The following is a 23,399-nucleotide window of genomic DNA, read 5'->3' on the forward strand; positions in this document are numbered from 1 at the left end:
ATGGAATATGACTTGTGGCAATAGTTTCTGCTTCCAGTGTCTTGCGCAATTGTTTCCAGTTACATGAGATGAAATTTAAAATTATTTCATGCAGTTTAATTTGTCTTCTGATTTAGATCAAGTCAATTAAATTATGATGCAAGGATGCCAAAGTAGTTGACTGAATTTTCTGTGCTTTCTTTTCAGGAGGTCTTATGGGGCCTGTGAGAATGATTTCCTCAGGGCATGAGCTTACCACAGATTATGATGAGAAAGCACTCCATGAACTTGGATTTAAAGATATGCAGGTACTTTCATTGTTCATTTATTTTCAATTAGAGAATAAGACTGTGTTGTACAACTAGAACCAATAGTATAAAAGTACAAATTTGAATACACAATTCTCCCAAATCCTCCCTAAAGTTGATCTGATAGGAAAAAAAGATCTGCTTTTGATTTGATGGTTTATATTTTTCTACGTGATTGTTCAACAGTGGCTAACTTATTGTGCTATTTTTACAGATGGTATTTGTATCACTGGGAGCCCCACGCAGAGAGCGCAAGGGAGATGGTATTCAATTACCTGCATCTTGTCTTCCTCCACCTCAAAAGGAAAATATTCCAATGCTTTTGCTCCTTCAAGAACCACATCTTACTACCTTGTTTGACTTGCTTGAGATGCTGGCATCATTTAAACCACCTTCTGTAGATCAAGCTATGGAAGATAGTGAGGTAAAGTCTTTGAATGTATTAAGTGTTTTGGTTCATGATTGAAAAGCCTCATGGTTAGATCTCAAACACAAAAATGGTAAGGTGATTTGACTAAAATTTTCCCTTGTGTAAACTATTTAAAACTGTTCTTGCATTCTGTTTTTTTTCTGCAAAGTGATTCTTGACAACGCAGCCGGTGGGGACGTCATCCGACTGTGCCAACCTGCGCACATGCGCAAATGGGCTCCTGCTCTCTGCGTGTGTGCTGCGTTCTGCATTGTCAGGACCGGTTGGCACATGCACGGATGACTTCATCAACAAAATTGCCAGGACTGGTACACGTATGCCCAGATGATGTCATTGCATAACCCGGGAGAGAGAGGAAGCGGGGAGAGAGTGGGGTGTGGGGAAGAAGCAGGGAGAGAGTGAGAAAGCGGGGTGTGGTGGAGAATCCCCCGCCCGCTCTCACTGGCCATTCCCCATTCCCCCATTGCCTGCTCTCTCAGGCCATTTTGTGCTGCCATGTGTTTACGTTGCCTTTGTGTGATTATTTGAGCAGTGCCATCTTTAGTCCTGGCAGCTGCCTGAATGTCGCTGACTGTGACATTTTAGTTGAACAGGCTGCATTTGCGCATGTGCCAGTGCAGTGCCAACTAGTGACTGCGTTGTCAGCAAATGCAGCCTTTTTTCTGTGTAGAGCCATAAAGGCGGGGCTAAAGAGTGGCGAGTCGAAGAGACTTAACAGTTGGCAGGAAAAAAGACAGAAGCGCAAGGGGAGAGCCAACTGTGAAACAGCCCCGACAACCAATTTTATCTGCAACACCTGTGGAAGAGTCTGTCACTCTAGAATTGGCCTTTGTAGCCACTCCCAGCACTGCTTCACAAACCACTGACCACCTCCAGGCGCTTACCCATTGTCTCTCGAGACAAAGAGGCCAAAGAAGAAGAGCCAGGGATAACCTTAATTAATTTGGACATCCACTAATGAGAAATGTTAGGTCCAGAGTTTGCAAATAAATACAAGTGGGTTGAAATTGCATTTTGCAATATTAACAGCAAGGTATTTAATGGTTTGTGCTAAATAATGTAAGTAATGATTTCAAGTGTCAAAGCTCAGCAGCACAGTCTAATTACAAGTACCATGTTCAAGGAGGCAGTGCAATGGTCTGTCCATTGGAATTACTTTTACACCTTTCCTCCCCCCTAATACTTTTATCATTCAAACAGTACTTCCTTAAACATTGAATATAACATTAATAGGTGAGAGAACTTGTGTTTATATGAATGCTTTTCATCTAATAATTTTTTTTGAAGTACAGTCATTATTGTGTAGGAAAGTGCAGCAACCAATCTTGTGCATAGCAAAGTTCCATAAATTTCTGAAATGATTGCAACCTCAGTCACACGCAGTCACTCACATATGCAAGAATAGAAAGAGAGAAAAGGGCAGGATGTAGTTCAAAATGAGGTAGTTGTTTATGGTTTATGGTAAACCTGTTGAATCTCCTTTTAAAGTTACAGGCCTGCATGTTTGTAGTCTTGAACTTGTTGAGGTGTTGTAGATTTACTGGTGGTTAAAAACTTTGGACTGGAGGTGGTGGTCACGTTAAGTTCTCTGCTGCAGCAAGTTGAAGTGTAGAATTATCAGCAGGGCTTCTTCCTTGCTTGGATGGATCTCTTTCACAGCCCCTGGACTACTTTCTGAAGGTGTTGGCTTGACCAACCCTTTCTCTCCAGAGGGCTACCTTTTAAGGTTAAAAGTCCATCCCACAGGAGAGTTTCTGCTCGGACGCACATGGCCTTCTCTCCTGGTGTGACCATCTAATGGACCAGGATATGGAATCCATGGCTATCTATTGATCGATTGGGTACCATTTTGTCATGATGTGGCTACTTCACACCTATTCATTTTTGGTTTAGGCTATCACGTCAGTCTGTCTCTGGAATCCTTCATTCATTCATGTTGGTTAACAGTCAGTAATATGCGATAGTCCTCCTTTCAATTTCAGTGGGATTCTCACCACAGCTATTTCAGATGAGGTTAAAATGTTCCATCGTTGCAGACAAGTTTATTGATTCCCAGTACAGGAGGGGTTACGTGACTGCTATTCCATTTTGACTGTTGTAAAAGTGTCCATGTTCTTGTGGTCTTGCTTAGCAGTTGACTTTTTTAATTCATAGTTCTTCCATTTCATTATTTCATCACTGCTCCTTTCATGCTCGACAATTTATATAATAACAGAATCTGGATTGAGGGTGTCTACCTATCCCATGACTTGGATACATCAAAGAGAAGTACAGACAATATTGTCATTTTAAATGGCCCATACCATGGAATTAGGCTTTCTGAAAAAGAAAATAGTGAATATTATACCTATGTTAGTGATGGCTGAAGTATTTTGACATAGCATCATAGTTGTGTTGAAGTTATAAAAGTGAAAATAAAATGCCATACTCGATAATTTAGGAATATTACTGTTATGACCTCAGTGAGACTGTTAACTTTAAAACACGAGATAATAGACCAATTTAAAGAATTACATGACAAAATTTCATATTTTAAGACTTTTTTATTATAACAGCTAAACTAAAAGAAATCCCCATTAACTAAATAGTATCTTGTGAGTAACTGATACCACAAATTACAAAAAGTTATATTCTTTACTTATTAAAACACTTGAAATTCTCATACCACAATTATACATTACACAGTCCTCTTTGTTGGTGAAATCACTGTGGTTAAAAGTCCCAAACTCCTCCCAGTTGCATTCGGTTGTATCTCCCAGGCATTTCTCAGTCAGTGTCCTCTTAATCACTTCTGAGTGCTTTCAACCTGGACATTCATGAATAAGGCAATTCCTGGTGATCCTGTTGGTTTTTTTCTTTTTCACGAACCTTGGTTTTCAAAACAGGTTCAAGTCTTTGCAGTCTTTTACTGCATCAGTTTTTTCCCGAGAGCAGGTGTTTCCTCCCGCTCTCCCTTGAGGCTGCCACCGCAGGTTTCCTTCCTTTCTTACAGCCTGTTCTGAGGCTGCTACCTCTTGTCTCCCTTCTTTCTTACTGCCTGTCAGCCTTCAGAAAATCTGTTTAAATTTATCTGGAATAAGAAGTCAATACCTCATTATCCTTTTCTTTTAAACAAAGTCGAGACATCTGGCTTCAGCACAGTCACCTGCACTGTCCATTGTTTCCAGGTGTGAGCAGCTGCCATGCAAATTTGCTTCTTTAGAATCACTTGACCCCTTGTTTACGATCCGAAAGTTGGAAGGGTGAAACCCATTTGCTCTTCAGGTGTTATACCCCTGCATATGTGTCTCGAGAAATAAGTCTTTGATCTGTGTTCTCCATTGTCCTGGTAACCAAGATTTCTGTCTTTGAGCAGAGAGAATGTCAGGTCACATGACTTCCCTGACTCCATTTTAATTTTTTTAAATTATTAAATTACATGTAAATTATTAAAATATTACAAAGTCCAGTGTTCGTAACAATTGCCTTTTCCTTCACTTCAACTATTTTAAAGTTTATTGTAAGTATTTACATTTCAGTTTGTTAGTGTGACTCAGACCATGGTTACTCTGACCCAAAGGACGCATCGGGCTGAAAAATAAATAAACTGCTTTATTAAAGCTTCAGTATTGAAGTGAAAGGTTTGTGGATATGTTTTGCTCACCCCACCCCTGCTACCTGCCAATTAGGGTTTTTGGAAAATATTTGAGCATGGAAGAAGATTTTGGGGTTGCACAAGTTTAATTTAGAAATAAATTTAAGGACTTAAATTCCATAGATTTGGTTTATCTCTTAACTGTTGGATTTATAATATGAGTTAACAATATGTTTTTGTTTACTCATGCTTCATGCAGTCTGCACACTGTGAAGAATTGCATCTTCATGCAGAAAACCTGTCCAGACGTGTTTGGGAGCTGTTGATGCTGCTTCCTACCTGTCCAAACATGTTACAGGCTTTCCAAAACATCTCTGATGAGCAGGTGAGGCAACCATTCTACATTTCCTCATACTTCAAAATTTTACAATGAATTATTCAAGATTGCTGCAGGTTTATAGTCAGAGGAAGTCAAGGTTATAATAGAAAGGAGCTTTAGTGCTTTTATTATCTTCGAGCTGTTGGCTGCAAATTATTGTAATTTAAAGCACTTTATGGCGCATATGTTTAATGCTTCCACATTTAATTAGTTGCTGGGTACAGAATCAGGCCATTCAACCCAACTAGTCCATGTCCATGTTTATGCTTCATATGAGCCAGGGCAATGTTGTTGCACTGGTAATCCAGAGACCTGGAACAATGAGCCAGAGGACATGAATTTACATCCAACCATGACAGTTTAAGAATTTGAATTTAGTTCGATAAAAATGTAATCTGGAAATAAAAACTGTCAGTTTGTTATTAAAAACCCAACAGGTTCAGTAATCTCCATTTAGCGAACAAAAACTGTCATCCATTAATAGTCTGGCCTGTAAGCAACTCCTGTCCCACAACAATGTGGTTCGGTGAACTGCCACTTTGGAGTGGCCTAGCATTCCACTTCGTTGGATCAGACTAATAGTAAAAAAAAACTAGAATCAAATCAAATCAAATCGATCGCTTGGATGTGACCTAGGCATTGGAATCAAGTCACATACAGGTTGTTTAATTTATCCAGCCTACACAAAATAAAATAGCCTGAGATTCATCCACATGGAGGGCCAGTGTTACTACTTGTTTTCTCCTGGGGCTGAGAGTGGTGTTGGGGTGGTAGTGGATCTTTCAACAATATTTTTAAAAAAAATTGTTTCCTTTAATTTTAATAAGGAAATATAACTAGTTTGAGTAAATGGAAATATTTGAATTGTGCTATCCCATACCTGGATCCAAAAGCCACGTTGTTTCAGTGCAACTCACTGAATGCATAAATTCTTCAATCTGCTTGAATGAATTTTTTGTTCATGCATGATTGTAAATGTTTGTATATTTCAATGTTGTAAATATTCTTCAAATGTTTTTCCCTTGAAGGGTAATGATGGTCTTTGTTGGAAGGACTTGCTTCGAATAAAAAGTCCTCATAAACTCCTGTATGCTCTGGAAATTATTGAGGCCTTGGGGAAACCTAACCGGAGAATAAGGAGAGCATCTACGGTAATTGACCTGTTTGTTTACTTCATGTAAACCTTTTTATTTTGGAAAGCTATGTCAATGCAAGTGCTGTGACTGAGGAAATTTTATTTAGCACTACACTACTGAAAGTGAACATGGAATATGGATTTATGCTGAAATAAAAACTCAGCAGGTCATCATTGATCTGAAACCTTCCTCTGTTCACAGATGCTGCCTCACCTGCTGAGTTTTCCAGCATGTTCTGTTGTTGCAGATTTCTAGCATCTGCAGCATATTGTTTCATGCATTTATGCTGTGTGCTTTTTACTAAGTATTTAACTGTAGTCATATTGTGCTTTCTAGCACCATTTCCTTGTCATAATATGATGTTTTTAGTTGTAAGTGCATTTACTAAGGTGAAGGTTTTCAGTTATTGGGATATTGCTACTTTTCACAGCGACTGCCTGCATCACACATCTGTCAGCGACCACTGTATCTACCATTAGGAACATAGGAAATAGGGGCAGGAATAGGCCATTCGGCCCATCGAGCCTGTTCCACCATTCAACTAGATCATGGCTGATCGTCTACCTCAACGCCATTTTCCCGTACTATCCCATATTCCTTGATATCTTTAATATCTAGAAATCTATCGATCTCTGTCTTGAATATACACTGACTGTGCCTCCACAGCCCTGTGGAGTAGAGAATTCCAAAGATTCACCACCCTCTGAGTGAAGAAATTCCTACTCATCTCAGTCCTAATTGGCCTACCTTTTATTCTGAGACTGTGCCCCCTGGTTCTAGACACCCCAGCCAGGGGAAACATCCTTCCTGCATCTACCCTGTTGAGCCCTGTCAGAATTTTGTATGCTTCAATGAGATCATCACTTATTTTTCTAAACTTCTAGAGAATGCAGGCCCAGTCTCCTCATAGGGCAGTCCTGCCATCCCAGGAGTCAATCTGGTGAACCTTCGTTGCACTCCCTCTAGGGCAAGTGTATCCTTCCTTAGGTAAAGAGACCAAAATTGTATACAATACTCCCTGGTGTGGTCTCACCAAGGCTGTATACGATTGCAGCAAGACTTCGTTACTTCTGTACTCAAATTTTCTTGCAGTAAAGGCCAACATCCCATTTGCCTTCCTAATTGCTTGCTGCACTTGCATGTTAACTTTCAGTGACTCACAAACAAGGACACCCAGGTCCCTTTAGACATCAACACTTCCCAATCGCTCACCATTTAAGAAATACTCTGCATTTCTGTTTTTCCTACCAAAGTGGATAACTTCACATTTTTCCACATTATATTTCATCTGCCATGTTCTTGCCCACTCACTTAGCCTGTCTAAATCCCCATGAAGCCTCTGCATCCTTCTCATCAGCAAACTTGGAAATATTGCTTTTGGTCCCACCATTCAAATCATTGATGGATTGTGAATAGCTGGGGCCCAATCACTGATCCTTGCAGTACTCCACTAGTCACGGCCTGCCCATCTGAGAATGACCCATTTATTCCTACTCTTTTCTGTCCGTTAACCAATTCTCAATCCATGCCAGTACATTAGTACCCCTAGTTCCATGTGCTCTAATTTTGCATACTAATCTCTTGTGTGGGACCTTATTGTGAGCCTTCTGAAAATCCAAATACACGCATCCACTAGTTCCGCCTTATCTATTCTGCTAGTTACATCTTCAACACACTCCAACAGGTTTGTCAAACGTGATTTCCTTTTCATAAATCCATGTTGAGTCTGCCCAATCCTACCAATATTTTCTAAGTGTCCAAGTACCACATTCTTTATAATCGATTCTAGCATTTTCCCTACTAATGTCAGGCTAACAGGTCTGTAGTTCCCCCTTTTGCTCTCTCCCTCCTTTCTTAAATAGTGGGGTTACATTTGCAACCTTCCAATTTTCAGGAACAGCTCCAGAATCTATAGAATTTTGGTAGATGATCGCCAATACATCCACTATCTCTACTACCACCTCTTCCAACTCTCGGGGATGTAGATCATCAGGTCCAGGGGATTTATCAACTTTCAATCCCATTAATTTCTCCAGTACTACTTTTTTACGAATAACTTGTTTCAGTTCCTCATTCTCGATAATCCCTTGACTCTCTAATATTCCTGGGAGGGTGTTTTGTACCTTCCTCTGACAACAGACACAAAGTATTTGTTTAGTTGCTTTGTCATTTCCTTATTCCCCATTTTAAATGCCCCTGTCTCTACCTGTAATGGACCCACATTTGTCTTTGCTAACCTTATCCTTTTTACAGACCTATAGAAGCTTTTACAGTTTGTTTTTGTGTTTCTTGTTAGTTTACTTTCTCTTTTTCTATCAGTTTCTTGGTCCTTCTTTGCTGAATTCTAAAATGCTCCCAATCCTCAGGCTTACTACTTTTTTTTGGGTAACTTTTATAAGCCTCTTCCTTTGATCTAATACAATCTTTAACTTCTCTTGTTAGCCATGGTTGGATCACTTTCTCTGCTAGGTTTTTGAGCTCATGGGAATATAAATTCTTTAAATGCTAGCCATTGCCTATCTACCCTCATACCTTTGTAGTTTCCTTTGTTTATATTTAAGACTCTTGTTTCAGATAGAGTTACAGCACTTTCAAACTTAAAGTTCCGTAATATTATGGCCACTCTTCTCTAAAGGCTACTTTACAAGAACACAAGAAATAAGAGTATGAGTAGACTACATGGCCCATTGAGCTTGCTCCACAATTCAATACGATCATGGCTGATGTTGGGCTTCAACACCATTTTTTCGCCCTTGTTTCCTTGAGGGACCAATAATCTGTCTATCCCAACCTTCAATGTATTCAACAACGGAGCATTCACAACCCTTTTGAGTGAAGTAATTTCTCCTCATTTCAGTCCTAAATGACTGGCCCCTAGTTAAGGCTACTGTTAGGGGGCCAATAAACTACTCCCACCAGTGTTTTGTGATTCTTGCTAGTCCTGATTTCCACCCATACTGATTCTACTTCATGATCTTCTGAGGCAAGATCCTTTCTCACTAATGCCCTTTTGACATCATTTACTGTCAGGGCTACTCCTCCTCCTTTGCGTTTCTGTCTGTCTTTCCGAAATATTGTGTACCCTGGAATATTTATTTCCCAGTCTTGATCACCATGTAACCATGTCTCTGTAATGGTTGTTAGATCGAAATCAGCTACCTCTATTTGTGCCACTTGTTCATCTATCTTATTGCAGCTGCTTTGCAGATGACGAACCTTCAATTTCATTTTTTTCCTTCTATTGCCTGCAATGACATTTGCCGACGTACAATTTTTGGTCAACTCTCTGGCCCTTCCTGTCCCATTCTGCTTGTTTTCACCCACATCGCTATACTGTTTTGATGCCTCAACCTTTCACTTTGGATTTCTAAATCTCCAACCCCCCCCCCCCCCCTGCAGTTAATTCACAAGTTTGTACACTCTGTCCCTTCCTGCCACACTCTGATTATCATTACCCTTATTGCTATCTTGCTCTCTTGCCTTCTCTCTCTTTAAATTATCAGATCTTCCCTCTCGATCCTTCACCCCCACTATTTAGCTTAAAGCCCTCTCTAATGCCCTATTTGTACGACTCACCAGAACACTGGTCCCAGCATGTTTCAGGTGAAGACAGTCCCAATGGTATCGCTTTCACTTTCCCCAGTACTGGTGCCGGTGCCCCATGAATCGAAACTCATTTCTCCCACACCAATCTTTGCACAACACATTTAACACTCTAAACTTATTTACGCTACACCAATTTGCTTGTGGCTCAGGTAATAACCTAGAGATTATTACCTTTTTGAGGTTCTGCTTTTTAATTTTGCCCCTAGCTGCTCATACTCCATATTCAGAACCTCTTTCCTAGTCCCATCTATGTCATTGGTACCCACAACAACTGGACCCTCCCCCCTCTCCCCCACTGCAAGTTCCTTGCTAGCCCTGTGATGTCCCGAACCCTGGCACCAGGCAGGCAACATCGCCTTCTGGACTCTCAACCTTGGCTGCAGAGAACTGTCACCTACTACCACTACATTCCTATTTACTGTCCCTGCTTGAATGGCTTCCTGTACTACTGTGCCATAGCCAGTTTGTTAATCCACCTTACAGCCCTCGATCTCATCCACACAATTTGAAAGAACCTCAAACCTGTTGGACAATTGCAAAGGCTGAGGCTCCTCCACTTCTGCCTTCTCAATCCCTTTCCCAGCCTTACTCGCAGTCACACCCTCCTGTCCCTGATCATTGACCAAATAAGGAGACCCTATCCTAAGGGGTGTGACTGCCTTCTGGAACAAAGTATCCAGGACACTTTCCCCCTCCCTGATGCATCGCAGTGTCTGTAGCTTAGCCTGCAGCTGCTTGACTCTGAGCCAGAGCTCCTCGAGCTGCAGACCCTTACTGCAGGCGTGTTTGCCATGGATCATGCTGGCGTCCATCAGCTCCCACGTACTGCAGCTGCAACACATCACCTGCCATCTTTTTTATGTTAATTTATTTTTAATTAATTTATAATTAATAAGCCCGATTACTACTAAGCCCCACTACTAATAAGCTTTACTACTGCTGGTAAACCTTAATACTACTAATAAAACCTTACTTATCAATTGCCTGAGTCTCAGAAGATTCTTACTCTTATTATTCTAATTAATGTTATACTAACCCCAATTAAAATTCCTTAGTTTAGATAAGAGAAGAATAGAAAATATTCACCAACAAATCACTTACCACCTTTGCTGGATCGTCACATGTCAGTTTCTCTTCCCCCTCTGTACCAAATTCCCAACTTCACACTCTGACTACATCTCACTCAGTCGCAGTCTTCTCTCTGTATGCCCCCATACAGTCACATTTCATTTTGTAAGTCCTATTTACAGATTACATGTCGCAAAAAAACATTTTCATTTATATAGTGCCTTTAATGTAGAAAAAAAAGTCCCAAAGAGCAATGTCTGTTGTATGCATCGCATCAATAGTTGAGAGGATTGTGTCATAATCACTCTCTAATCCACCTCCATCTGAACACTTGTTCTCTCAGGTCCAAACTTAACATTTTCAGTAAACCCACTGACAAACCCGTTGCTGGTGTTTGGCAAACTGACCTCTACCTTGCGCAAGATGAATGACAACACCCCCTACCTACCCTGGGCCATGATCCCACCGCCGAGTAAGGCATCATTTCCCAGACTGTCGCTGACTCATCTGTAGAGATTTTCCCTCCACAGTCCCCAATCCACACAGTTCGCTTCTACCTCCTTCCCAAGCTCCAAACAGGATTGCCCTTGTTGACCCATCATTTCAGCTTGCTCTTGTCCCATGGAACGTATTTCTTCCTATCTTTTTTTTCTTTTCTTATCCAGTCTCTTTTGACATACATCCACATCTCTTCCAATGCATTCTGCCAATTTAAAAGGTTCCAGTTTCTTGGTTGTAACCATCTCCTTTTCAACATGGCAGTCCAGTCCCTCTACACCTTCATCTCCCACCAAAATGGTCTGCAGACCCCTGATACCTCCTTGATTGATGGTCCAACCAGTCCTCATCCACGACCACCCTTCCGAAAAATATCTCAATCTCAGTTTTGAGTATTCACGATGACTAAGCATCCACAGCCCTCTGGAGTAAAGAATTTCAAAAATTCACAACCCTCTTATTGAAGAAATCTCCTCATCTCTGTCCTAAATGGCTGACCCTTTATCCTGATAGTATGACCCCTAGTTCTAAACTCTTCAATCGGGGGAACTGCTTCGGCTCTGCACCTACCTTGTCAATCTCTTGAAGAATTCAATACGTTTCAATGAGATCACCCCTCATTCTTCTAGAATATAAGCCCAATCAACCCAATCTCTCCATGACACAGCATTCACATCCCAAGAATCAATCTACATTGTTACACCACCCGACAGCTGGCCCCATCCCTCCCCCCCGAACTTGGGTAAGCAAGTAAATCCTTCCTTGTGTAAGGAGACCAAAACTACAAGCAGTACTCCTGGTGTGGTCTCACCAAAGCCCTATATAATTGTAACAAAGCTCCCTTGCTCTTATACTGCAACCCCCTTGCCACAGAGGCTAACTTATCATTTGTCTTACTAACTGCTTGTTGTACCGACATGTTAACTTTGTGATTCACGTACAAAGATATTCAAATCCCTCTAAATCCCAACATTTGCTAGTGTCTCACCATTTATAAAAAAAAAAGTCTGCTTTTCCATTCTTCCTACCAAATGGATAATTTCACACTTTGCACATTATACTTGATCTACCACCTTCTTGCCCAATCACTTAACCCTGGTACATTCTTTGTTCCAGTGCTACTCGGGTCTCCTCCCTCGCCTCTTTTTCCTGTACATTGATGACTGTATTAGTGCCACTTTCTGCTGTTGTCCCGGACTGGAAAATTTTGTCAACTTTGCTTTACAATTTCCTTCCATCCCTGCCTCCTATTCACTTGGTCTATCTCCAACGCTTCCCTTCTTAGTCTTCTCTATCTCCATTTCTGGGGATAGGCTGTCAACCAATGTCATCTATAAGCTCACTGACTCCCACAGTTACTTGGATTATGCTGCCTCCCCCTCCACTTCCTGTAAGGACTCTTCCTTTCCTTCAGTTTCTCCTTCGCCATTACATCTGTTCTGATGATGCCACCTTCCACATCAGTTCTTCTGCTATGTTTTCCTTTTTTCATCAACTGAGGATTCCCCTCCACTCTGGTTGATTGTGTCCATCCCATTTCTTGCAATTCACCTCTCATCCCTTCCTCTCCCTCCCAGAACTGCAACAGGGTTCACCTCGTCCTGACCTTCCACGCCACCAGCAATGTTTTTTCTATTTTTTGTTGTACTTGGCCTGTTCATTTGAATGCATGGTACCTTTTTAAATTCTTTTGCACAGCATCTTAAACTGGACAAATTGAGTGGCCTGCGTGGTACCCTCCACATTGACATATGACCACACGCAGCTCCCAAGGTTCGCTAAATTACTCCCTGGGATGTTCTATGATAAACTGAGTAAATTGGGCCTGCATTCTCTGGAGTTTAGAAGAATGAAAGGTGATCTCCTTGAAACATATAAGATTTTGAAGGGGCTGGATAGGATAGACGTTGAGAGATTGTTTCCACAGGTTAGGGAGTCTAAAACATGGAGGCACAGTTTTGCAATAAGGGGCCGATCATTTAGGAATGAGATGAGAAATTACTTCACTCAAAGGGTTGTGAATCTTTGGAATTCTCTACTCCCAGAGGGTTGTGGATGCTCCATCGTTGAATACATTGGAGGCTGGGATAGACAGATATTTGGTGTCGCAGGGAATCCAGGGCTATGATGAGTGGGTGAGAAAGTGGAGTTGAAGCCCATGATCGTATTGAATGGCAAGGCAGGTTCGATGGGCCATATGGTCTACTGCTGCTCCTATTTCTTGTATTCTTCTGTTCTTTTAATTTAATATACTCACAATGCGAGGAGACCAATGCAGACTGGGTAATTGCTTTGCTGAACTCTTTTGTTCAGTCTGCAGGCGTAATTCTGAGTCTCTGGTCGCTTGCTGTTTTAATTCTCCATCCCCCTCCCACTCTGACTGCTTTGTCCTCAGTCTCCTGCACTGTTCCAACAAGATTCAACGGAAGCTGAAGAAATAGCTCCTCATTTTCTGATTAGCTACTTTACAACCTTCTGGATTCAACATCCCGTTCAACAATTTCAGATTATAACCACTCCTCCCATTTTTTGGGGGCTGCAGGTGCTGGTAATGGTTCTGTGCATTTAATCACTCCTGCCTTCCACCTTATCACAGCCCTTTCCTTTTGTTCTTTTCACTCCCCTCCCCGCACCCCTTTCCCTCTGTGCTTACTTTAAATTTTCTGTACCATTTTCCATTTCTAACGAAATGGCACCAACCTGAAATGTTAATTCCATCTCTCGCTCCACAGATGCTGCCTGGCCTGCTGAGTATTTGTAGCATTTTCTGTGTGTTTCTAACCACTGTTCTGTCTGATCATTCTTTATTGTTAAATGCTAGTGCAGTATACTGTCCCATCCCCACCATTTAAAAAAAAATATATAATTGAAATACAGAAAAGTATGAAGCCATTTTCCAACATAAGTAAATGAATGTTTTAACTGCGTCTTGCTTTTTAAAAAACAAATAGTTGGTCCATTTTATCGCTAGTTTGATATAACAGACAAAATATAATGAGGACAAATTATCAACACAACAAAGTTCAAATCTTGGTTATGTTTTGTAGTGAAACAAAGTTAATATTTAGGTTAATAAAAGCAAGATACTGCAGATGCTGGAAATCTGAATTAAAAACAAAAAGTGCTGGAAATACTTAACAGGTCTGGCAGTATCTGTGGAGAGAGAAGCAGAGTTGACGTTTCTGGTCAGTGACCTTTCATCAGTACTGGCAAAGGTTTGAAATGTGATAGGTTTTAGGCAAATAAAGCGGGAGTAGGGAAAAAGAACAAAAGGGAAGGTGTTGATGGGACAGTGGGTCAGAGAGATTAACTGACGAGGTCATGGGGCAAAGGACATAATAATGAACCGTTCATAATGGCTGTTCATTATTCTGTCATTTAACACCCTCTCTGCACTAATGCTTTGTCTTTCACCACCACAATTAACACACTCTTTGCCTTTGTCCCAGGACATCCTTGTCAATTAATCTTTCTGATCCTCTATCCCATCAACACCTTCCCTTTTTGTTTTTTTTTCCCCACCCCTGCTTCATTTGCCTAAAACCTATTACATTTCTAATCTTTGCCAGTTCTGATGAAAGGTCACTGACCTGAAACGTCAACTCTGCTTCTCTCTCCACAGATGCTGCCACACCTGCTGAGTATTTTCCAGCACTTTTTGTTTTTATTTAATATTTAAGTTGCTGTCTTGTGATTATTGAATTGTTGCAATTAATTTGTAATGCAATTTTATTTCAGGGTAGCTACAGTGACCTATATCCTGACTCAGATGATTCAAGTGAAGATCAGATAGAGAACAGTAAAAATTCCTGGAGTTGCAAGGTTTGTTTCATATTTTCTTAAAACAGAGTATTGACATCACCGTGTCAGCTCAGTGAATTGGGAGGTGGGGCAAGACTTCAGCAAACAGAACATGTGACAAACTACAGGACAGTCTCCTGATAAAAGCAGGATTATGTCTCCAGAAAAATGCAGTACAAATTACGTGCACAAGATCAACGCCACCCACAGCATATAGTAGTAGATGTGTTTGCTGGCAATTTTATGTTCATCTTTTCAGACCACCTTAGCAAACCTTATTTCATGGGAAAAAACTGAATGCTAGAAATGCAGAGCCAGTCTTATCTTGTGGCAGAGAAAAGACCGGGTGTTTGCATGAAGGATATTTACCAGATGCCAATGGCCTGCTGCACATTTCCAGTATTTTAAATTGTTCCCTCAGTGTTTGAATTTTATTGTCCCCTTGAATCACGCACTAAATTATTATTTTTGAACATGGTACCCTGACACATCTGATTTCTTTAAAAAGTTAAGTAATTTGGATGTTTTACCACCAGGACTTAAAGAATGACAACTCATCTTCAGTATCTTTAAATTGTTTTTTTAAAAGAAATGTTTATTTTTATATTATTTGTTTCTTTGTTAATGTCTTTTGAACTGAATCCCCAAATCCTTCTACGCTTCCACATAGCTCATCTGCCTGCCATTTGAAGTATATTTATTACACTTTTTAACCAAGTTGCGCTACCCCAAATGTATGGACATTACATTCCATCTGCCACCTTTTTGCCCATTTCTCCATTTTAGCATCATCCTCTGCAGCTTTTTGTTCAGTTATTTACTCTCTCTCTCCTATTTTAGTGGCATTTGCCAATTTGGACATCACTTCCTCTCGTCCTGTAACTTAATCACTGAAGTACACAATAAACAGAAACAGTCGCAGAACAGAAGCCTGTGGGCACCATTTCCAACTACTCTTGGAAAATCTGTCCTTGGCTCCCTGTCCTCTCCCTATCCTTCTTTCTAAAACATATTTGATCCAAATTGTTAAATTGTACTCCTCACCATGGAGCTCGCAAGAACTTCCTGTTACCTCTACCACAGTTGCAATCCTATGCCTGTCAGTTGTTTGATGACCAACTAATTACCATCCTCATTGTGGGGGAGGAGGTAAGTGGGGTCTGAGGTTGAGATGACTTCAAGATGTTACACATGGTGATAGAATATTAAAACTCCATCAACCCCCTGTGGCAGATTTAGTAATCCGGTATCTGAGTCAAGCAGGTCTGCAGTGCTGTAAAACCTGCTCTAATGGACAAGCCAGTCTCGAGTAGCAAAACTGTAATTGGAGGTTGAGGTTCCTCCTACTTAGTTCCAGATAAGTCATCAAACCTTTAACACAATGGCTAAGGTGTTTCTAGCTGAGCAATCAGTGGGAAAATAATCTATTTGGTTTGAGTTAAGAAACAATAAAGGTACCATTACACGACTGGATAAATTCTGTAGGTAGGGCCCGACCAAACTCGTGGTCAAAGTTTACACATTTCACGGCCACAGCATTTTAAGAATCGTGAATTTCATGATTTCACATATTTAAGTCGTAAATTTCACAGAGTCGCAACAAACCATGAAAATTATCTATTTAAAACAAAACAAAGACAAGGGAGGTTTCTGGTTTCAAATGCCATTTATTATATATAAAAAGCTAACTGTAAACAACTCACATTCTTTACTTACTGAATTCAGTGGTTGCATGTGAGCATGGAGACTCGTATGCATTAATCTGACACTTCATCTCATAATGTGTAGCAAAAACCTTCGGTAGGTAGTCCTTTCGTAGTTTATTTGCACTTGGCAAGCAACTACCCTTCTGCACATTACATTGAATGACTACCTGCAGCTTTGGGTGGTCAAGCTTTTCCAGTGGTATGTTGGCACCTGCAAAAGCATCCACAAGTTCCATTGTAATCAACTAATGATTTTTTGAGTGCTCTGTCAACTTCTTAAAAAGAGCTTGATTTTTTTTTTTTTTGCTTGTTCGTTTTCCAGCAGCCGGGTATCGGATGCTCCCTGCTGCAATGGGTTTCGGACACTAAGTGGTGCTGAAATGTTGCCCGCCGTGTGTGTGATCCAGCGAAACATTGCATCTTGTACAAAACAGTATTCCACCATTGACGTGCAGCATTTGGCTTGCAAATTCATTCACTCAATGTGCTGCAGTAATGGCCGTGGCCATTTTTGATTTGCTCATTTTGGCATTCTCACTTGTCTGCTAATACTTGAGACTGCTTCTGTCAATACTGTACCAGAAGCCCTCCCTCATCTACCAGTGAGTTGAGCCTTGTGTCAATCACTGAAATGTGTAATGTTTGCAACATGCCAAGCAATCAGCGAGCTGAGCCTTGGGTTAGTCAGTAAAAAGTACAAAGTTTGCAAAATGGCCGATATCACCGAGGACCCAAGGTTTCACGGTCCATGGCACATTTTTCATGGCCGTGAATATGATAGAGCCCTGTAGGCCACCAACTACAGAGAAGCAAATTTTCAAGAAAATTAGAAAGGTTCAAAAAATCTATACACCAGTCATAATAGGGCACTTTAATTATCCTACTCGAAACTTGGATAGTAGTAGTGTAATTAGTTTAATTATCCTACTCTAAATTAGGATAGTAGTAGCGTAATTAGTTTAATTATCCTACTCTAAACTAGGATCGTAGTAGCGTAATTAGTTTAATTATCCTACTCTAAACTAGGATAGGAGTAGCGTAATTAGTTTAATTATCCTACTCTAAACTAGGATAGTAGTAGCGTAATTAGTTTAATTATCCTACTCTAAAGGAGGATAGTAGTCGTGTAATTAGTTTAATTATCCTACTCTAAACTAGGATCGTAGTAGCGTAATTAGTTTAAAATCCTACTCTAAACTAGGATCGTAGTCGTGTAATTAGTTTAATTATCCTACTCTAAAGGAGGATAGTAGTCGTGTAATTAGTTTAATTATCCTACTCTAAACTTGGATCGTAGTAGCGTAATTAGTTTAATTATCCTACTCTAAACTAGGATAGTAGTAGCGTAATTAGTTTAATTATCCTACTCTAAAGGAGGATAGTAGTCGTGTAATTAGTTTAATTATCCTACTCGAAACTTGGATAGTTGTAGCGTAATTAGTTTAATTATCCTACTCGAAAGGAGGATAGTAGTAGCGTAATTAGTTTAATTATCCAACTCTAAACTAGGATCGTAGTAGCGTAATTAGTTTAATTATCCTACTCGAAAGGAGGATAGTAGTCGTGTAATTAGTTTAATTATCCTACTCTAAACTAGGATCGTAGTAGCGTAATTAGTTTAATTATCCTACTCTAAACTAATTACGCTACTACGATCCTAGTTTAGAGTAGGATAATTAAGCTAATTACGCTACTACGATCCTAGTTTAATGATCCTACTCTAAACTAGGATCGTAGTCGTGTAATTAGTTTAATTATCCTACTCTAAAATAGGATAGTAGTAGCGTAATAAGTGTAATTATCCTACTCTAAACTAGGATCGTAGTCGTGTAATTAGTTTAATTATCCTACTCTAAACTAGGATAGTAGTAGCGTAATAAGTTTAATTATCCTACTCTAAACTAGGATCGTAGTAGCGTAATTAGTTTAATGATCCGACTCTAAACTAGGATCGTAGTAGCGTAATTAGTTTAATTATCCTACTCTAAACTAGGATAGTTGTAGCGTAATTAGTTTAATTATCCTACTCTAAACTAGGATAGTAGTAGCGTAATTAGTTTAATTATCCTACTCTAAACTAGGATAGTAGTAGCGTAATTAGTTTAATTATCCTACTCTAAAGGAGGATAGTAGTCGTGTAATTAGTTTAATTATCCTACTCGAAACTTGGATAGTTGTAGCGTAATTAGTTTAATTATCCTACTCGAAAGGAGGATAGTAGTAGTGTAATTAGTTTAATTATCCTACTCTAAACTTGGATCGTAGTAGCGTAATTAGTTTAATTATCCTACTCTAAAGGAGGATAGTAGTCGTGTAATTAGTTTAATTATCCAACTCTAAACTAGGATCGTAGTAGCGTAATTAGTTTAATTATCCTACTCGAAAGGAGGATAGTAGTCGTGTAATTAGTTTAATTATCCTACTCTAAACTAGGATCGTAGTAGCGTAATTAGTTTAATTATCCTACTCTAAACTAATTATGCTACTACGATCCTAGTTTAGAGTAGGATCATTAAACTAATTACGCTACTACGATCCTAGTTTAATGATCCTACTCTAAACTAGGATAGTAGTAGCGTAATTAGTTTAATTATCCTACTCTAAACTAGGATCGTAGTAGCGTAATTAGTTTAATTATCCTACTCTAAACTAGGATAGTAGTAGCGTAATTAGTTTAATGATCCGACTCTAAACTAGGATAGTAGTAGCGTAATTAGTTTAATGATCCGACTCTAAACTAGGATAGTAGTAGCGTAATTAGTTTAATGATCCGACTCTAAACTAGGATAGTTGTAGCGTAATTAGTTTAATTATCCTACTCTAAACTAGGATAGTAGTAGCGTAATTAGTTTAATTATCCTACTCTAAACCAGGATCGTAGTCGTGTAATTAGTTTAATTATCCTACTCTAAACTAGGATAGTAGTAGCGTAATTAGTTTAATTATCCTACTCTAAACTAGGATCGTAGTAGCGTAATTAGTTTAATTATCCTACTCTAAACTAGGATCGTAGTCGTGTAATTAGTTTAATTATCCTACTCCAAAGGAGGATAGTAGTCGTGTAATTAGTTTAATTATCCTACTCTAAACTTGGATAGTAGTAGCGTAATTAGTTTAATTATCCTACTCTAAACTAGGATCGTAGTCGTGTAATTAGTTTAATGATCCTACTCTAAACTAGGATCGTAGTCGTGTAATTAGTTTAATTATCCTACTCTAAACTAGGATAGTAGCGTAATAAGTTTAATTATCCTACTCTAAACTAGGATCGTAGTCGTGTAATTAGTTTAATTATCCTACTCTAAACTAGGATAGTAGTAGCGTAATAAGTGTAATTATCCTACTCTAAACTAGGATCGTAGTAGCGTAATTAGTTTAATTATCCTACTCTAAACTAGGATCGTAGTAGCGTAATTAGTTTAATTATCCTACTCTAAACTAGGATAGTAGTAGCGTAATTAGTTTAATGATCCGACTCTAAACTAGGATAGTAGTAGCGTAATTAGTTTAATGATCCGACTCTAAACTAGGATAGTTGTAGCGTAATTAGTTTAATTATCCTACTCTAAACTAGGATAGTTGTAGCGTAATTAGTTTAATTATCCTACTCTAAACTAGGATCGTAGTAGCGTAATTAGTTTAATGATCCTACTCTAAACTAGGATCGTAGTAGTGTAATTAGTTTAATTATCCTACTCTAAACTAGGATAGTAGTAGCGTAATAAGTTTAATTATCCTACTCTAAACTAGGATCGTAGTAGCGTAATTAGTTTAATTATCCTACTCGAAACTAGGATCGTAGTAGCGTAATTAGTTTAATTATCCTACTCTAAACTAGGATTGTAGTAGCGTAATTAGTTTAATGATCCTACTCTAAATTAGGATCGTAGTAGCGTAATTAGTTTAATTATCCTACTCTGAACTTGGATAGTTGTAGCGTAATTAGTTTAATTATCCTACTCTAAACTAGGATCGTAGTCGTGTAATTAGTTTAATTATCCTACTCTAAACTAGGATCGTAGTCGTGTAATTAGTTTAATTATCCTACTCCAAAGGAGGATAGTAGTCGTGTAATTAGTTTAATTATCCTACTCTAAACTTGGATAGTAGTAGCGTAATTAGTTTAATTATCCTACTCCAAAGGAGGATAGTAGTCGTGTAATTAGTTTAATTATCCTACTCCAAAGGAGGATAGTAGTAGCGTAATTAGTTTAATTATCCTACTCCAAACTAGGATAGTAGTCGTGTAATTAGTTTAATTATCCTACTCTAAACTAGCATAGTAGTAGCGTAATTAGTTTAATTATCCTACTCTAAACTAGGATCGTAGTCGTGTAACTAGTTTAATTATCCTACTCTAAACTAGGATCGTAGTAGCGTAATTAGTTTAATTATCCTACTCCAAACTAGGATAGTAGTCGTGTAATTAGTTTAATTATCCTACTCTAAACTAGGATCGTAGTCGTGTAACTAGTTTAATTAACCTACTCTAAACTAGGATAGTAGTCGTGTAATTAGTTTAATTATCCTACTCCAAACTAGGATAGTAGTCGTGTAATTAGTTTAATTATCCTACTCTAAACTAGGATCGTAGTCGTGTAACTAGTTTAATTATCCTACTCTAAACTAGGATCGTAGTAGCGTAATTAGTTTAATTATCCTACTCGAAACTAGGATAGTAGTCGTGTAATTAGTTTAATTATCCTACTCTAAACTAGGATAGTAGTCGTGTAACTAGTTTAATTATCCTACTCTAAACTAGGATCGTAGTCGTGTAACTAGTTTAATTATCCTACTCTAAACTAGGATCGTAGTAGCGTAATTAGTTTAATTATCCTACTCTAAACTAGGATCGAAGTCGTGTAATTAGTTTAATTATCCTACTCTAAACTTGGATCGTAGTCGTGTAATTAGTTTAATTATCCTACTCTAAACTAGGATCGGAGTCGTGTAATTAGTTTAATTATCCTACTCTAAACTAGGATCGTAGTCGTGTAATTAGTTTAATTATCCTACTCTAAACTAGGATCGTAGTCGTGTAATTAGTTTAATTATCCTACTCTAAACTAGGATCGTAGTCGTGTAATTAGTTTAATTATCCTACTCTAAACTAGGATCGTAGTCGTGTAATTAGTTTAATTATCCTACTCCAAACTAGGATCGTAGTAGCGTAATTAGTTTAATTATCCTACTCCAAAGGAGGATAGTAGTCGTGTAATTAGTTTAATTATCCTACTCTAAACTAGGATAGTAGTAGCGTAATTAGTTTAATTATCCTACTCTAAACTGGGATCGTAGTAGCGTAATTAGTTTAATTATCCTACTCCAAACTAGGATAGTAGTCGTGTAATTAGTTTAATTATCCTACTCTAAACTGGGATCGTAGTAGCGTAATTAGTTTAATTATCCTACTCTAAACTAGGATGGTAGTAGCGTAATTAGTTTAATTATCCTACTCTAAACTAGGATCGTAGTCGTGTAATTAGTTTAATTATCCTACTCTAAACTAGGATGGTAGTAGCGTAATTAGTTTAATTATCCTACTCGAAACTAGGATAGTAGTCGTGTAATTAGTTTAATTATCCTACTCTAAACTGGGATCGTAGTAGCGTAATTAGTTTAATTATCCTACTCTAAACTAGGATGGTAGTAGCGTAATTAGTTTAATTATCCTACTCTAAACTAGGATCGTAGTCGTGTAATTAGTTTAATTATCCTACTCTAAACTAGGATCGTAGTAGCGTAATTAGTTTAATTATCCTACTCTAAACTAGGATCGTAGTAGCGTAATTAGTTTAATTCTCCTACTCTAAACTAGGATCGTAGTAGCGTAATTAGTTTAATTATCCTACTCTAAAATAGGATCGTAGTCGTGTAATTAGTTTAATTATCCTACTCTAAAATAGGATCGTAGTAGCGTAATTAGTTTAATTATCCTACTCTAAACTAGGATCGTAGTCGTGTAATTAGTTTAATTATCCTACTCTAAACTAGGATCGTAGTCGTGTAATTAGTTTAATTATCCTACTCTAAACTAGGATCGTAGAAGCGTAATTAGTTTAATTATCCTACTCTAAACTAGGATCGTAGTCGTGTAATTAGTTTAATTATCCTACTCTAAACTAGGATCGTAGTCGTGTAATTAGTTTAATTATCCTACTCTAAACTGGGATCGTAGTCGTGTAATTAGTTTAATTATCCCACTCTAAACTAGGATCGTAGTCGTGTAATTAGTTTAATTATCCCTCTCTAAACTAGTATCGTAGTCGTGTAATTAGTTTAATTATCCTACTCTAAACTAGGATCGTAGTCGTGTAATTAGTTTAATTATCCTACTCTAAACTAGGATAGTAGCGTAATTAGTTTAATTATCCTACTCTAAACTAGGATAGTAGTCGTGTAATTAGTTTAATTATCCTACTCTAAAGGAGGATAGTAGTAGCGTAATTAGTTTAATAATCCTACTCTAAACTAGGATCGTAGTAGCGTAATTAGTTTAATTATCCTACTCTAAACTAGGATCGTAGTCGTGTAATTAGTTTAATTATCCTACTCTAAACTAGGATAGTAGTCGTGTAATTAGTTTAATTATCCTACTCTAAAGGAGGATAGTAGTAGCGTAATTAGTTTAATAATCCTACTCTAAACTAGGATAGTAGTCGTGTAATTAGTTTAATTATCCTACTGTAAAGGAGGATAGTGGTAGCGTAATTAGTTTAATAATCCTACTCTAAACTAGGACAGTAGTCGTGTAATTAGTTTAATTATCCTACTCTAAACTAGGATAGTAGTCGTGTAATTAGTTTAATTATCCTACTCTAAAGGAGGATAGTAGTAGCGTAATTAGTTTAATAATCCTACTCTAAACTAGGATAGTAGTCGTGTAATTAGTTTAATTATCCTACTGTAAAGGA

At 38.5% G+C, this 23,399-nt stretch overlaps 1 protein-coding gene across 6 annotated transcripts in view; it reads left to right on the forward strand.

Moving 5' to 3' along the window:
• Positions 1 to 23,399, forward strand: part of usp34 (ubiquitin specific peptidase 34) — a 405,374-nt gene that overhangs the window by 120,325 nt on the left and 261,650 nt on the right. For all 6 annotated transcript variants that reach the window (XM_068044870.1, XM_068044865.1, XM_068044869.1 and 3 more), the window contains exons 27-31: positions 187 to 287; positions 502 to 711; positions 4,551 to 4,676; positions 5,699 to 5,821; positions 14,717 to 14,800. In XM_068044870.1, coding sequence (XP_067900971.1) covers positions 187 to 287; positions 502 to 711; positions 4,551 to 4,676; positions 5,699 to 5,821; positions 14,717 to 14,800 — 644 coding nt within the window. The remainder of the gene's footprint in view (positions 1 to 186; positions 288 to 501; positions 712 to 4,550; positions 4,677 to 5,698; positions 5,822 to 14,716; positions 14,801 to 23,399) is intronic.

Source organism: Heterodontus francisci, chromosome 13 (assembly GCF_036365525.1).
Source record: "Heterodontus francisci isolate sHetFra1 chromosome 13, sHetFra1.hap1, whole genome shotgun sequence".
NCBI lineage: Eukaryota > Metazoa > Chordata > Chondrichthyes > Heterodontiformes > Heterodontidae > Heterodontus > Heterodontus francisci.